Source organism: Pectinophora gossypiella, chromosome 14 (genome assembly GCF_024362695.1).
Source record: "Pectinophora gossypiella chromosome 14, ilPecGoss1.1, whole genome shotgun sequence".
Lineage (NCBI taxonomy): Eukaryota > Metazoa > Arthropoda > Insecta > Lepidoptera > Gelechiidae > Pectinophora > Pectinophora gossypiella.
The window spans coordinates 9813666-9831241 of record NC_065417.1 but is presented as its reverse complement, the minus strand read 5'-3'; the positions used below and the strand labels follow the sequence as shown (position 1 = coordinate 9831241).

At 40.4% G+C, this 17576-nt stretch overlaps 1 protein-coding gene across 1 annotated transcript; it reads left to right on the top strand.

The window, feature by feature from the left end:
- The first annotated feature begins 13756 nt into the window (after positions 1–13756).
- On the top strand, positions 13757–15056 carry LOC126372879 (uncharacterized). Its single transcript, XM_050018811.1, has one exon. It carries the CDS (start codon positions 13934–13936, stop codon positions 14906–14908), a length of 975 nt encoding a protein of 324 aa, XP_049874768.1. The 5' UTR covers positions 13757–13933; the 3' UTR covers positions 14909–15056.
- Positions 15057–17576: the final 2520 nt, after the last annotated feature.

Below are 17576 nucleotides of genomic sequence, written 5' to 3'. Positions count from 1 at the left end.
TTAAATATGTTTTGCGAAAGAAAAATTGCTCCAGGTTTTATAGTTTTGCCAGGCCGTAGGGTGTCTCCCTGATGCGGAGCAGATTTTGAAGATAGAGAAGTGTTTTCATACTCAACAAGACGTTCCGATTACATCCCCATACATCATTTTTACCTCCGAGACATTTTCTAGAAAAAAGAAATTTTGTATGGCGGCCATCTTGTTTTTCCGCCATTTTGATTTTTTTTCACCCACGATAAAATTTGACCAAGAATTAAATAGGTTTCGTGAAAAAAGAATCGTTCCAGGTGCAATAGTTTCGCCAGGCCGTAGGGTGTCTCCCTGATGCTGAGCAGCTATCGGAAACCCAGACTCAACATGACCTTCCGATTACGCCCCCATACATTGTTTTTGCCCCCGAGACATTTTCTGAAAAAACAAAATTTTGTATGGCGGCCATCTTGTTTTTCCGCCATTTTGATATTTTTTCACCCACAATAGAATTTGACCAAGATTTAAATAGGTTTCGTGAAAAAATTTGACTAAGGTTCAAATACGTTGTGCGTAAAAAGAATTGTTCCAGGTGCGATAGTTTCGCCAGGCCGTAGGATGTATCTCTGATGCGGAGCAGTTTTCCAAAATCTGGAAAATTCCCCATACTCGACGGGAGGTCCAGATCACAACCCTATACACAGTTTTTACCCCCGAGACATTTTCTGGAAAAACAAAATGTTGTATGGCGGCCATCTTGTTTTTCCGCTATTTTGACTTTTTTTCACCCACGATAAAATTTGACCAAGATTTAAGTAGGTTTTGTGAAAAAAGAATCGTTCCAGATGCGATAGTTTCGCCAGGCCGTACGGTGCCGCTCTGATGCGGAGCAGTTTTCAAAGATCGAGAAGTATTTCCATACTCTTCATGACGTTCCGATCAAAACCCTCATACATAATTTTTATCCCAGAGGCATTTTCAGGAAAAACTAAAAATTTGTATGGCGGCCATCTTGTTTTTCCGCCATTTTGATTTTTTTTCACCCACAATAGAATTTGACCAAGATTTAAATAGGTTTCGTGAAAAAATTATTGTTCTAGGTGCGATAGTTGCGCCAGGCCATAGGGTGTCTCCCTGACGCTGAGCAGTTTTCCAAGATCTGGAAGTTTTCTCATACTCAACAATACGTTCCGATTACAACCCCATACACAATTTTTACCCACGAGGCATTTACAGGAAAAACGAAAAAATTGTATGGCGGCCATCTTGATTTTCCGCCATTTTGATTTTTTTTCACCGGCAACTAAATTTGACCCAGATTTAAATAGGTATCGTGAAAACTAAAAAGTTCCACGTGCGATAGTTTCACCAGGCCGTAGGGTGTCTCCCTGATGCGGAGCAGGTTTTCAAGATCGAGAAGTATTTCCATACTCAACAATACGTTCCGATTACACCCCCATTCACAGTTTTTACCCCCGAGACATTTTCTGGAAAAATAAAATTTTGTATGGCGGCCATCTTGTTTTTCCGCCATTTTGATTTTTTTCACCCACGATAAAATTTGACCAAGATTTAAGTAGGTTTTGTGAAAAAAGAATCGTTCCAGATGCGATAGTTTCGCCAGGCCGTACGGTGCCGCTCTGATGCGGAGCAGTTTTCAAAGATCGAGAAGTATTTCCATACTCTTCATGACGTTCCGATCAAAACCCTCATACATAATTTTTATCCCAGAGGCATTTTCAGGAAAAACTAAAAATTTGTATGGCGGCCATCTTGTTTTTCCGCCATTTTGATTTTTTTTCACCCACAATAGAATTTGACCAAGATTTAAATAGGTTTCGTGAAAAAATTATTGTTCTAGGTGCGATAGTTGCGCCAGGCCATAGGGTGTCTCCCTGACGCTGAGCAGTTTTCCAAGATCTAGAAGTTTTCTCATACTCAACAATACGTTCCGATTACAACCCCATACACAATTTTTACCCACGAGGCATTTACAGGAAAAACGAAAAAATTGTATGGCGGCCATCTTGATTTTCCGCCATTTTGATTTTTTTTCACCGGCAACTAAATTTGACCAAGATTTAAATAGGTATCGTGAAAACTAAAAAGTTCCACGTGCGATAGTTTCACCAGGCCGTAGGGTGTCTCCCTGATGCGGAGCAGGTTTTCAAGATCGAGAAGTATTTCCATACTCAACAATACGTTCCGATTACACCCCCATTCACAGTTTTTACCCCCGAGACATTTTCTGGAAAAATAAAATTTTGTATGGCGGCCATCTTGTTTTTCCGCCATTTTGATTTTTTTTCTCCCACAATAGAATTTGACCAAGATTTAAATAGGTTTTGCGAAAAAAAATTTGATCCAGGTATAATAGTTGCGCCAGACTGTAGGGTGTCTCCCTGATGCGGAGCAGTTTTCCAGGATCTGGAAGTTTTCCCATACTCACCGGAAGGTCCAGATCACACCCCCCATACATCACTTTTACCCCCCGACGCTCCTTCTGGGAGAACAATTATGTCAGTGAGTGAGTCAGTCAGTCAGTGGGTTTGCAGCTATATATATTATAACTAGATGTCGCGTGGTTCGCTCGCAGCAAGCTGCTCGCGTGTCTTGTTTTCCCGCCATTTTTTTACCGCGATAGAATTTGACCAAGACTAAAATAGGTCTCGTGAAATCAAAAAGTTCTAGCTGCTATAGTTTTGCCAGGCCGAAGGGTGTCTCCCTGATGCGGAGCAGTTTTCCGAGATGACGTTCCGATCACACCCCTATACATATTTTTTACACCCGAGACATTTTCTGGAAAAACAAAAATTTATATGGCGGCCATCTTGTTTTCGGCCATTTTGTTTTTTTTTTCACCGGCGATAAAATTTGACCAAGATTTAAATAGGTTTCGTGAAAACAGAAATGTTCTAGGTGCGATACTTTCGCCAGGCCGTAGGGTGTCTCCCTGATGCGGAGCAGTTTTCGAAAACCTTGAAGTATACTCGTACTCTACATGACGTTCCGATCAAAACCTTCATACATAATTTTTATCCCTGAGGCATTTTCAGGAAAAACGAAAAATTTGTATGGCGGCCATCTTGATTTTCGGCCATTTTGTTTTTTTTTGACCGGCGATAAAATTTGACAAAGATTTAAATAGGTATCGTGAAAACAAAAATGTTCTAGGTGCGATAGTTTCGCCAGGCCGTAGGGTGTCTCCTTGATGCGGAGCAGTTTTCGAAAACCTTGAAGTATACTCGTACTCTACATGACGTTTCGATCAAAACCTTCATACATAATTTTTATCCCTGAGGCATTTTCAGGAAAAACGAAAAATTTGTATGGCGGCCATCTTGTTTTTCCGCCATTTTGATTTTTTTTCACCGATGATAAAATTTGACCAAGATTTAAGAAGGTTTTGTGAAAAAAGAATCTTTCTAGGTGCGATAGTTTTGCCAGGCCGTAGGGTGTCTTCCTGATGCGGAGCAGTTTTCAAAGATCTAGCAGTATTTAAATACTCAACATGACAATCCGATCAAATCCCTCATACATAATTTTTACCCCCTAGGCATTTTCTGAAAAAAGGAAATTTTGTATGGCGGCCATCTTGATTTTCCGCCATTTTGATTTTTTTTCACCAGTGACTGAATTTGACCAAGATTTAAGTAGGATATAAGGAAAAAAAAATGTGCCGAGAGCGATAGTTTTGCCAGGCCGTAGGGTGTCTCCCTGATGCGGAGCAGATTTCAAAGATCTGGAAGTTTTCTCATACTCAACAATACGTTCCGATTACAACCCCATACACACTTTTTACCCCCGAGGCATTTTTAGGAAAAACGAAAAATTTGTATGGCGGCCATCTTGATTTTCCGCCATTTTGATTTTTTTTCACCGGCAATTAAATTTGACCAAGATTTAAATAGGTATCGTGAAAACTAAAAAGTTCCACGTGCGATAGTTTCACCAGGCCGTGGGGTGTCTCCCTGATGCGGAGCAGTTTTTCAAGATCGAGAACTATTTCCATACTCAACAAGACGTTCCGATTACACCCCTATACACAGTTTTTACCTCCGAGACATTTTCTGGGAAAATATTTTTTTGTATGGCGGCCATCTTGTTTTTCGGCCATTTTGATTTTTTTTCACCCACAATAGAATTTGACCAAGATTTAAATAGGTTTTGTGAAAAAAGAATCGTTCCAGGTGCGATAGTTTCGCCAGACTGTAGGGTGTCTCCCTGATGCGGAGCAGTTTTCCAAGATCTGGAAGTTTTCCCATACTCACCGGGAGGTCCCGATCACACCCCCCATACATCATTTTTACCCCCCGACGCTCCTTCTGGGAGAACAACCCTGTCAGTGAGTCAGTGAGTCAGTCAGTCAGTACATGGGTTTGTAGCTTTATATAATATAACTAGATGTCGCGTGGTTCGCTCGCAGCAAGCTGCTCGCGTGTCTTGTTTTCCCGCCATTTTTTTACCGCGATAGAATTTGACCAAGACTAAAATATGTCTCGTGAAATCAAAAAAGTTCTAGGTGCTATAGTTTTGCCAGGCCGTAGGGTGTCTCCCTGATGCGGAGCAGTTTTTCAAGATGACGTTCCGATCACACACCAATACATAATTTTTAGCTCTGAGACATTTTCTGGAAAAACAAAAATTTGTATGGCGGCCATCTTGTTTTTCGGCCATTTTGTTTTTTTTTCACTGGCGATAAAATTTGACCAAGACTTTAATAGGCTCCGTGAAAACAAAAAAGTTCCATGTGCGATAGTTTCGCCAGGCTGTAGGGTGTCTCCCTGATGCGGAGCAGCTTTCGAAGATCGAAAAGTATTTCCATACTCAACATGATGTTTCGATCACATTCCTCATACATCATTGTTACCCCCGAGGCATTTTCGGGAAAAACGAAAATTTTGTATGGCGGCCATCTTGTTTTTCCGCCATTTTGTTTTTATTCAGCAGGGATTGGATTTGACCAAGATTTAAATATGTTTCGCGAAAGAAAAATTGCTCCAGGTTTTATAGTTTTGCCAGGCCGTAGGGTGTCTGCCTGATGCGGAGCAGTTTTTCAAGATCGAGAAGTATTTCCATACTCACCAAGACGTTCCGATTACAACCCCATACACAGTTTTTACCAACGAAACATTTTCTGGAAAAACGAAATTTTGTATGGCGGCCATCTTGTTTTTCCGCCATTTTGATTTTTTTTCACCGGCATTAAAATTTGACCAAGATTTAAATAGGTTTTGCGAAAAAAAAATTGATCCAGGTATAATAGTTGCGCCAGGCTGTAGGGTGTCTCCCTGATGCGGAGCAGCTTTCGAAGATCGAAAAGTATTTCCATACTCAACATGATGTTTTGATCACATTCCTCATACATAATTTTTCCCACCGAGACATTTTCTGAAAAAACAAAATTTTGTATGGCGGCCATCTTGTTTTTCCGCCATTTTGATTTTTTTTCACTCACGATTGAATTTGACCAAGATTTAAATAGGTTCTATGAAAAAATAATCGTTCCAGGTGCGATAGTTTCGCCAGGCCGTAGGGTGTCTCCCTGATGCGGAGCAGTTTCTGAAGATCAAGAAATATTTCCATACTCAACAAAACCTTCCGATTACGTCCCCATGCATTTTTTTTACCCCCGAGACATTTTCTGGAAAAATATTTTTTTGTATGGCGGCCATCTTGTTTTTCCGCCATTTTGATTTTTTTTCACCCACGATAGAATTTGACCAAGATTTAAATAGGTTTTGCGAAAAAATAATTGATCTAGGTATAATAGTTGAGCCAGACTGTAGGGTGTCTCCCTGATGCGGAGCAGTTTTCCAAGATCTGGAAGTTTTCCCATACTCACCGGGAGGTCCCGATCACACCCCCCATACATCATTTTCACCCCCCGACGCTCCTTCTGGGAGAACAACCCTGTCAGTCAGTGAGTCAGTCAGTCAGTCAGTCAATGGGTTTGTAGCTTTATATAATATAATAACTAGATTTCGCGTGGTTCGCTCGCAGCAAGCTGCTCGCGTGTCTTGTTTTCCCGCCAATTTTTTACCGCGATAGAATTTGACCAAGACTAAAATAGGTCTCGTGAAATCAAAAAAGTTCTAGGTGCTATAGTTTTGCCAGGCCGTAGGGTGTCTCCCTGATGCGAAGCAGTTTTCCAAGATGACGTTCCGATCACACCCCAATACATCATTTTTACCTCGTGAGACATTTTCTGGAAAAACAAAAATTTGTATGGCGGCCATCTTGTTTTTCGGCCATTTTGTTTTTTTTTACCGGCGATAAAATTTGACCAAGACTTTAATAGGCTTCGTGAAAACAAAAAAGTTCCAGGTGCGATAGTTTCGCCAGGCTGTAGGGTGTCTCCCTGATGCGGAGCAGCTTTCGAAGATCGAAAAGTATTTCCATACTCAACATGATGTTTCGATCACATTCCTCATACATCATTTTTACCCCCGAGGCATTTTCGGGAAAAACGAAAATTTTGTATGGCGGCCATCTTGTTTTTCCGCCATTTTTTTTTTTTCAGCGGGGATTGGATTTGACCAAGATTTAAATATGTTTCGCGAAAGAAAAATTGCTCCAGGTTTTATAGTTTTGCCAGGCCGTAGGGTGTCTCCCTGATGCGGAGCAGTTTGTCAAGATCGAGAAGTAATACCATATTCAACTCGACGTTTTGATCACACCCCCATACATAATTTTTACCCCAGAGACATTTTCCGGAAAAACAAAATTTTGTATGGCGGCCATCTTGTTTTTCCGCCATTTTGTTTTTTTTTCACCCACAATAAAATTTGACCAAGATTTAAATAGGTTTCGTGAAAAAAGAATCGTTCCAGGTGCGATAGTTTCGCCAGACTGTAGGGTGTCTCCCTGATGCGGAGCAGTTTTCCATGATCTGGAAGTTTTCCCATACTCACCGGGAGGTCCCGATCACACCCCCCATACATCATTTTCACCCCCCGACGCTCCTTCTGGGAGAACAACTATGTCAGTCAGTCAGTCAGTCAGTGGGTCTCCAGCTATATATAATATAATAATAACTAGATGTCGCGTGGTTCGCTCGCAGCAAGCTGCTCGCGTGTCTTGTTTTCCCGCCATTTTTTTACCGCGATAGAATTTGACCAAGACTTGAATAGGTCTCGTGAAATCAAAAAAGTTCTAGGTGCTATAGTTTTGCGTGGCCGTAGGGTGACCCCTGATGCGGAGCAGTTTTCCAAGATGACGTTCCGATCACACCCCAATACATCATTTTTACCTCTGAGACATTTTCTGGAAAAACAAAAAATTGTATGGCGGCCATCTTGTTTTTCGGCCATTTTGTTTTTTTTTTTTCACTGGCGATAAAATTTGACCAAGACTTTAATAGGCTTCGTGAAAACAAAAAAGTTCCAGGTGCGATAGTTTCGCCAGGCCGTAGGGTGTCTTCCTGATGCGGAGCAGTTTTCGAAGATCGAGCAGTATTTCAATACTCAACATGACGATCCGATCAAATCCCTCACACACAATTTTTACCCCCGAGGCATTTTCGGGAAAAACGAAAATTTTGTATGGCGGCCATCTTGTTTTTCCGCCATTTTGGTTTTTTTTTCAGCGGGGATTGGATTTGACCAAGATTTAAATAGGTTTTGTGAAAAAATAATCGTTCTAGGTGCGATAGTTTTGCCAGGCCGTAGGGTGTCTCCCTGATGCGGAGCAGTTTTCCAAAATCTAGAAGTTTTCCCATACTCTCCGGGAGGTCCAGATCACACCCCCATACATAATTTTTACCCCCGAGACATTTTCTGTAAAAATAAAATTTTGTATGGCGGCCATCTTGTTTTTCCGCCATTTTGATTTTTTTTCACCCACGATACAATTTGACCAAGATTTAAATAGGTTTCGTGAAAAAATAATTGTTCCAGGTGCGATAGTTTCGCCAGGCCGTAGGGTGTCTCCCTGATGAGGAGCAGTTTTCCAAGATCTGGAAGTTTTCCCATACTCACCGGGAGGTTTTGATCACTTTTCTCATACATTATTTTTACCCCCCGACGCTCCTTCTGGGAGAACAACTATGTCAGTCAGTCAGTCACTACATGGGTTTGTAGCTATATATAATATAACTAGATGTCGCGTGGTTCGCTCGCAGCAAGCTGCTCGCGTGTCCTGTATTAGTTCGAAGCTTTGTATAGAATTTGACCAAGACTTAAATAGGTCTCGTGAAATCAAAAAAGTTCTAGGTGCTATAGTTTTGCCAGGCCGTAGGGTGTCTCCCTGATGCGGAGCAGTTTTCCAAGATGACGTTCCGATCACACCCCTATACATCGTTTTTACACCCGAGACATTTTCTGGAAAAACAAAAATTTGTATGGCGGCCATCTTGTTTTTCGGCCATTTTGTTTTTTTTTTACCGGCGATAAAATTTGACCAAGATTTTATTACGTTTGGTGAAAAAAGAATCGTTCCAGGTGCGATAGTTTTCCCAGGCTGTAGGGTGCCGCCCTGATGCGGAGCAGTTTTTGAAGGTCGGGAAGTATTTCCATACTCAATATGACATTTTGATCTCATTCCTCTTACATCACATTCACCCCCGAGGCATTTTAAGGAAAAACTAAAAATTTGTATGGCGGCCATCTTGTTTTTCCGCCATTTTGATTTTTTTTCACTCACGATAGAATTTGACCAAGATTTAAATAGGTTCTGTGAAAAAATAATCGTTCCAGGTGCGATAGTTTTGCCAGGCCGTAGGGTGTCTCCCTGATGCGGAGCAGATTTGAAGAAAGAGAAGTGTCTCCATACTCAACAAGACACTCCCATTACACTCCCATACACAATTTTTACCCCTGAGACATTTTCCGGAAAAACTAAATTTTGTATGGCGGCCATCTTGTTTTTCCGCCATTTTGTTTTTTTTTCACCCACGATGGAATTTGACCAAGATTTAAATAGGTTTTGCGAAAAAAAAATTGATCCAGGTCTAATAGTTGCGCCAGACTGTAGGGTGTCTCCCTGATGCGGAGCAGTTTTCCAAGATCTGGAAGTTTTCCCATACTCACCGGAAGATCTTGATTACACCCCCCATACATCATTTTTACCCCCCGAGGCTCCTTCTGGGAGAACAACTCTGTCAGTGAGTGAGTCAGTCAGTCAGTCAGTCAGTCAGTCAGTCAGTACATGGGTTTGTAGCTATATATAGTATAACTAGATGTCGCGTGGTTCGCTCGCAGCAAGCTGCTCGCGTGTCTTGTATTAGTTCGCAGCTTTGTATGGCGGCCATCTTGTTTTTTTTTAGGCGATAGAATTTGTCCAGGATTTAAATAGGTCTCGTGAAAGCAAAAAAGTTCTAGGTGCTATAGTTTTGCCAGGCCGTAGGGTTTCTCCCTGATGCGGAGTAGATTTCCAAGATGACGTTCTGGTCACACCCCTATACATCATTTTTACATTTTTACACTCGAGACATTTTCTGGAAAAACAAAAATTTGTATGGCGGCCATCTTGTTTTTCACCCATTTTTTTTTTACAGGTGATAGATTTTGACCAAGATAAAAATAGGTTTTGTGAAAGAAAAATTGGTTCAAGTGCGATAGTTTTCCCGGGCCGTAGGGTGTCTCCCTGATGCGGAGCAGTAATCGAAAACCGAGAAGTATTTCTATACTCGACATGACGTTCCGATAAAAACCTTCATACACCGTTTTTACCCCCAAGGCATTTTCAGGAAAAACTAAAAATTTGTATGGCGGCCATCTTGTTTTCCCGCCATTTTTTTACCGCGATAGTATTTGACCAAGACTTAAATAGGTCTCGTGAAATCAAAAATGTTCCAGGCGCGATAGTTTTGCCAGGCCGTAGGGTGTCTCCCTGATGCGGAGCAGATTTCAAAGATCGAGAAGTACTTGCATACTCAACATAACATTCCGATTACACCCTCATACATTGTTTTTACCTCTAAGACATTTTTCTGAAAAAACAAAATTTTGTATGGCGGCCATCTTGTTTTTCCGCCATTTTGGTGTTTTTTCACCGGCGATTGGATTTGACCAAGATTTAAATACGTTGTGCGAAAAAATCATTGTTCCAGGTGCGATAGGTTAGCCAGGCCGTAGTGTGTCTCCCTGATGCGGAGCAGTTTTTCAAGATCGAGCAGTACTGAAATACTCAACATGACGATCCGATCACATCCCTATACATCATTTTTACCCTCGAGGCATTTTCAGGAAAAACGAAAATTTTGTATGGCGGCCATCTTGTTTTTTCCGCCATTTTGGTTTTTTTTCACCAGGGATTGGATTTGACCAAGATTTAAATATGTTTCGCGAAAGAAAAATTGCTCCAGGTTTTATAGTTTTGCCAGGCCGTAGGGTGTCTCCCTGATGCGGAGCAGATTTTGAAGATAGAGAAGTGTTTTCATACTCCACAAGACGTTCCGATTACATCTCCATACACAGTTTTTACTCCCGATGCATTTTCTGAAAAAACAAAATTTTGTATGGCGGCCATCTTGTTTTTCCGCCATTTTGATTTTTTTTCACCGGCCATAGGATTTGACTAAGAATTAAATAGGTTTTGTGAAAAAAGAATCGATCCAGGTGCGATAGTTTTGCCAGGCCGTAGGGTGTCTCCCTGATGCGGAGCAGTTTTCCAAGATCTGGAAGTTTTCCCATACTCACCGGAAAATTTTGATCACATCCCCCATACACCATTTTTACCCCCCGACACTCCTTCTGGGAGAACAACCCTGTCAGTGAGTCAGTCAGTCAGTCAATAGGTACATGGGTTTGTAGCTATATATATTATAATAATAGGTACATGGGTTTGTAGCTATATATATTATAATAATAATAACTAGATGTCGCGTGGTTCGCTCGCAGCAAGCTGCTCGCGTGTCTTGTTTTTCCGCCATTTTTTTTTCGGGATAGAATTTGACCAAGACTAAAATAGGTCTCGTGAAATCAAAAAAGTTCTAGGTGCTGTAGTTTTGCCAGGCCGTAGGGTGTCTCCCTGATGCGGAGTAGTTTTCCAAGATGACGTTCCGATCACACCCCTATACATGATTTTTACACCCGAGACATTTTCTGGAAAACCAAAAAATTCTATGGCGGCCATCTTGTTTTCCGGCCATTTTGTTTTTTTTTTCACCGGCAATAAAATTCGACCAAGATTCAAATAGGTCTTGTGAAAGAAAAATTGCTCCAGGTTTTATAGTTTTGCCAGGCCGTAGGGTGTCTCCCTGATGCGGAACAGTTTCTAAAGATCAAAAAGTATTTCCATACTCAACATGACCTTCCGATTACGCCCCCATACATTGTTTTTGCCCCCGAGACATTTTCTGGAAAAACAAAATTTTGTATGGCGGCCATCTTGTTGTTCCGCCATTTAGTTTTTTTTCACCGGCGATAAAATTTGACCAAGATTTAAATAGGTTTTTTGAAAAAATAATCGTTCCAGGTGCGATAGTTTTGCCAGGCCGTGGGGAGCCACCCTGATGCGGAGCAGTTTTCAAAGATCGAGAAGTATTTCCATATTTAACAATACGTCCCGATCAAAACCCTCATACATAACTTTTATCCCTGAAGCTTTTACTGGAAAAAACAAAATTTTGTATGGCGGCCATCTTGTTTTTCGGCCATTTTGTTTTTTTGTCGCCAACGATTGAATTTGACCAAGATTTAAATAGGTTTTGTGTTAAAAGAATTGTTTCAGGTGTAATAGTTTTGCCAAGCCGTAGGGTGCCGCCCTGATGCGGAGCAGCTTTTAAAGATCGAGATATATTTCCATGCTCAAAAAGACGTTCCGATAACACCCCCCATACATCATTTTTACCCCCGAGGTATTTTCAGGAAAAACGAAAAATATCTATGGCGGCCATCTTGTTTTTCCGCCATTTTGTTTTTTTTTTCACCGGCGATAAAATTTGACCAAAATTCAAATACATTGTGCGAAAAAAGAATTGTTCCAGGTGCGATAGTTTCGCCAGGCCGTAGGATGTCTCCCTGATGCGGAGCAGTTTTTCAAGATGACGTTCCGATCACACCCCAATACATCATTTTTACCTCTGAGACATTTTCTGGAAAAACAAAAATTTGTATGGCGGCCATCTTGTTTTTCGGCCATTTTGTTTTTTTTTTCACTGGCGATAAAATTTGACCAAGACTTTAATAGGCTTCGTGAAAACAAAAAATTTCCATGTGCGATAGTTTCGCCAGGCTGTAGGGTGTCTCCCTGATGCGGAGCAGCTTTCGAAGATCGAAAAGTATTTCCATACTCAACATGATGTTTCGATCACATTCCTCATACATCATTTTTACCCCCGAGGCATTTTCGGGAAAAACGAAAATTTTGTATGGCGGCCATCTTGTTTTTCCGCCATTTTGGTTTTTTTTCAGCAGGGATTGGATTTGACCAAGATTTAAATATGTTTCGCGAAAGAAAAATTGCTCCAGGTTTTATAGTTTTGCCAGGCCGTAGGGTGTCTCCCTGATGCGGAGCAGTTTTTCAAGATCGAACAGTTTTTACATACTCAGCTTGACGTTTCGATCACACCTCTCATACATCATTTTTACCTCCGAGACATTTTCGGAAAAAATAAAATTTTGTATGGCGGCCATCTTGTTTTTCCGCCATTTTGATTTTTTTTCACCCACGATAAAATTTGACCAAGATTCAAGTAGGTTTTGTGAAAAAAGAATCATTCCAGGTGCGATAGTTTTGCCAGGCCGTAGGGTGTCTGCCTGATGCGGAGCAGTTTTCCAAGATCTGGAAGTTTTCCCATACTCACCGGAAGATCTTGATCACACCCCCCATACATCATTTTTACCCCCCGACGCTCCTTCTGGGAGAACAACCCTGTCAGTGAGTCAGTGAGTCAGTGAGTCAGTCAGTGGGTTTGTAGCTATATATAATATAAATAATAATAATATAGAGCTACTATACTACACACTACACTGTATATATATATTGTCATAGATATACTAAAGTTCTTGTTTATACGTGACTTAGTGTAGATTTGGCCGGACCATTAACAGCCAATATAACAGAATGCTTTCGTTCCAAAATTGCCATGTTCAAGGGCCATTTGTTCGCCATATTTGACTCTTTACACCGGTTACACCCCAATTATAAAAACCGAGACAGTTGGGCAAACCAGTGCTGGCTTCTGTCAAATAAAATAATGCGGGGCATTGTGCACAATTGTTACACATATTTGTTAACAATAGACGACTTGTATAGGAGTATTGACATCTGGTGGTACAAGCCTGCTACTAGAAATATCACGAACTTTCGTCTGTAAATGTAGAGTGATAGAGTCTATTTTTTACCGAAAATATTCCAGTCAACACAAATGAACAAACAAATAGATAAGGGATAATAAACACTATCTATTTAAACGTAAGGTTGTTTTTTCTATGTTGGCCTGTAACATTGTAGGATGCTAAATATCACCGAATTGCCTCTTATGACATAATCGCCGGGTGCCGAGTGTTTGTCGCTATTTGCACTTTTTATCCAGTCGGCGACATAATTTGTTGACATTGACAAGTATATTATCAATAACGTTATATAATACGAGTACGTCGCATGCATGCTACGTTACTATGACGAAAGAAACATTTCCTTAAGTACTTAGATATCAGTCAAAAGGTCGTAGTTAGGTGTCAATAAAGAATTTACTTAGGCGTAATTAGTGCTAATCAATAATAATAACTGTCTCGTGGTAATATTCTGATGGTTCCAAGGTCACGGTATATTAAGCAATAACCTCTGTTAAATAATATGTAGTACGTAAGTATTGCGCCACAATATAAATTATATTCAATGCTGTCAGCTTTGCACTCGAACTAGCGCGCGCGGCGAGCCGGGCCGTGCGGCGTTTGCACACGGTCATACGGTCGACCTACACACGACACACAACTGGCCGGCTTAAAAGCCTCTAGCATCCATAGACTGCAATAGTTTAACTTGAACATCGCCTGTATAAACAATACTTACAACCATGGTGGTCGACGGAGTAGACAATGAAATCAAGAAGTCGGCGCTGGAACTTATTGGCAACACGCCGATAATCGCCCTCGATCGCATACACCCGGGACCCGGCCGCATCTTAGCCAAATGTGAGTTTATGAACCCCGGTGCTTCTATCAAATGCCGCTCGTCGATGCATATGATCGAGAGAGCCCGTGAGAGCGGACAGCTGAAGCCTGGTGCGCCGGTGCTGGAGGTGACGTCCGGCAACCAGGGCTGCGGGCTCGCCGTCGTGTGCGCCGTCCTCGGACACCCCCTCACCCTCACCATGTCCAAAGGAAACAGCGTCCAGCGAGCCATACACATGGAAGCCCTCGGCGCTACATGCATACGAGTACCACAAGTGGAAGGCACATATGGTAACGTCACTTTGAACGATGTAAAAGCAGCCGAAGCTGAGGGCTTGAGAATTGTCGAAGAGACAGGCGCGTACTACGTGAACCAGTTCAACAACGAAGCCAACGCGCAGTCGCATTACGAAACGACTGGCCCTGAAATTTGGAGGCAAACTGGACACCACGTGGACGCGTTTGTGGCTACCGTAGGCACCGCGGGGACCTTCACGGGGACCTCAAAATATTTAAAGGAAAAGAACCCGAACTTGGCTTGTTACGTTGTTGAGCCAAGTGGTTCCGAGCCTATTAAGGGTGAGCCTATAACAAAGCCGTTACATTTGCTGCAAGGTTCGGGTTACGGGTGTGTTCCTAACTTGTTTAAGTTTGACTACATGGATGGGACGCTGAGCGTGACGGATGAAGAGTCAGTGAAGTACAAGAAGTTTCTGGGAGAGAAGGAAGGTCTGTACGTGGGGTACACGAGTGGGGCGAATGTGGCTGCGGCGGTGAAGTTGCTGGAGTCGGGGCTGGTGCCGCGGGACGCCTGGGTGGTCACGCTGCTGAATGACAGCGGCTTGAAGTATACCCCAGTGCCTGAGGAGTTGACATAAGTCGTATACAAGTATCGTTTAGCTTTAATATATTTTTATACTTTAAATTAATTGAATTAATATTATTTCATTTTAATTCAATATTAAGTAAATAATGTACATTTTAATTATAAGTAATAAATATACTCGAACTAATATAACAAACATATTTATTTTTTTAATTCTATTTAACACACAACAAAATCCATTTGAAGATTTTAACACTTTACAACACTTCATTTCATTAAAAATGAAATAGCATGCTATAAATAACTCACGTTGAAATCGAACAAATTCGCTGATATGCGCCCAAGGGCAGGATTCCATGCAAAAATTACAAAAGGTTTCGGGATTATATTACTTTTATACGGGTGGAAAAAATAAATTATTCTAAGCACCAAAAAGGAATATCTCATTTATGTTTTCGCTGAGATCCAATTAAAGGGTATGCACACCTGCCTGCGACCGCATGCAGATTGTCCATGCCTATGCATATTTAGAATGACATGCCATTGCATAGGAAAGAATCCTAAATCTTATAATCACGATGCAATGGAGATATTTTCTACTTGATATTCGTATTAATACCTAAGAATTCGGCGTGAAACGATTAAAGTAATTTACAATTAAGTAAATTAAAGTCAACCATCGCTTAGTAAAGATATTTTAATTAAAATTACTTACATTCTCCTATTTTATCAAGATGACTGAAATTGCACTACATATGATGTTCTTTTTGTGTCCTTAAAAGGCTTTTTATAAAGAATTCTGTTTGATTATAACATTTTTAGATGCGAATGCATTGCAAAAATTCAGTCGGCACCTTTTAGTAGGGTCCGCCTGCGACTAACGACTTTCGAGTCTGTAATTTAGCATCATTGATTTCACAACAACCCATTAAGGATATGTCCATGTTGGATCGACAAAAACATCAGATCTATCGGCTTGCAGCTGTCGGCAATTACTAAAAAATCTTCGCTTGTTAGGTGGGCGTGTCTACGACTTTTTAACATCGAGTGGCGTTTGGCATTTTTGGTAAACGGTGCCAATTCGCATATCCTTTAGTTTTTACAGCCGCTCTAGGCAAGGGCAGCAATAAAAAACTAAAATTGGCGAGTTTTGTTTCGCTAATTATTGTGTTGAGCAAGGTTTGATTTGCAAGGACGGCTGCCTTTCTTGGAAGTAGGTTACGAGTCGGTCTAACAGCCAATAAAGGTGTTTTTCAATAAAACATTTTTGAGGCTACAGTTGGTGATGCACCTTTTCAGATTCCAACTTTTTTTTGTTTTTATATAAGACTGTACAATGGTCATTTGGTCGATGGTCAATGGTCGTTATCATGCTATTGACGTTATTGTTATTATAAAAATTAAAAATAATTACAATTAACTTAAAAACTAAGATAACCTTTATCAGAACAAATTGGTTAATTTCAATGGAGCGTGGAAATTTTTGTTTTGGCGACATCACCGTCGAATGTAAACATGAATCATATTAATTGAAACCAAAAAAAGGAAAATATCTTATAGTTCATCTACTCCATTCTAAAAAGACATATAGTTAGGCAAGTAAGAATTAAGTAGATATTATAAACAAATAAGTACTTATTATGTATCCCCAACAACACTAATGCAAATATAATCAGTGATACTTCTGCGTCGTCGTAAGGTATTATGGGTTTATGTTATTTGTGGATATTTCTCTGTTTGCGAAGATCAACGTCTGTCCAAACAAACAATATTTGCGGTCGTGCCTTGAGCTACAGCCCAGGGATCTTGAGCAGAAAATGTTCCCCCACCCTGGGTGTAATTTATAAATTCATTTCTAAGTATTTATGAAGAGGGCAGTCGTTGATTTCAGAATTCACACGAGAGAGGAAGAAGATCTAAGTATAGTCAATCTGAAGTAAGTATACAGGGTATTTGTTGACACCATATTGAATACTAAGAAGAAAGTTAATATCAGGTGGAATTTTCCGTCGCAAAAGTATGGACATGAAGTATGGACGCAAAAGATTTTCATGACATTTACGACGGAAAATTCCACTTGATGAAACTCAGAATTATGGGCTGAATCTTAGTATTCGGTACGGGTGTCACTAACGACCTGTATTCTGTTGTCTTACTTACTTCATTAATTGTCATGTGAATGAATCTAACAATAGAAGTCGTATCGTGAGTATGTTTGCTGTTGGAGTATCTTATCTAAATGTAGTTGACAGGTAATCTCGCTAAAGACTGATTAGACAATAATATTTATATTTATCGGTTGTTCAACGTTAATCAAGCGTAAAAAATTATATGTTATTACTTTATCGGAAACCCCATTAGGTAGGTATAAAAGACTAGATAGTAACATATAATGCGGATGTAATAATTTGTGAATATATTTTTCTGTATATACTCGTATATTATATATTATATTAAATAATATACGAGTTAATACGTGTTGGTATTTTCGCATGATGAAAATAAAATAGATAAAGTAGGTAGGCTACTAAACAAACTTTCCAGCGTAAGTAATGCGGTGACAAGTGTTTCATCAACCGGAGTATCTAAGTAGTATCGTTTAGTAGATTAGTAGACACTACATCGACAATACAACGTTTTATTTTTATACTTATCTCATGTTCAGTTGGACTTTTCACACTTGATTGCCTAATTAATTATTTATGTGATTCACTATTCAG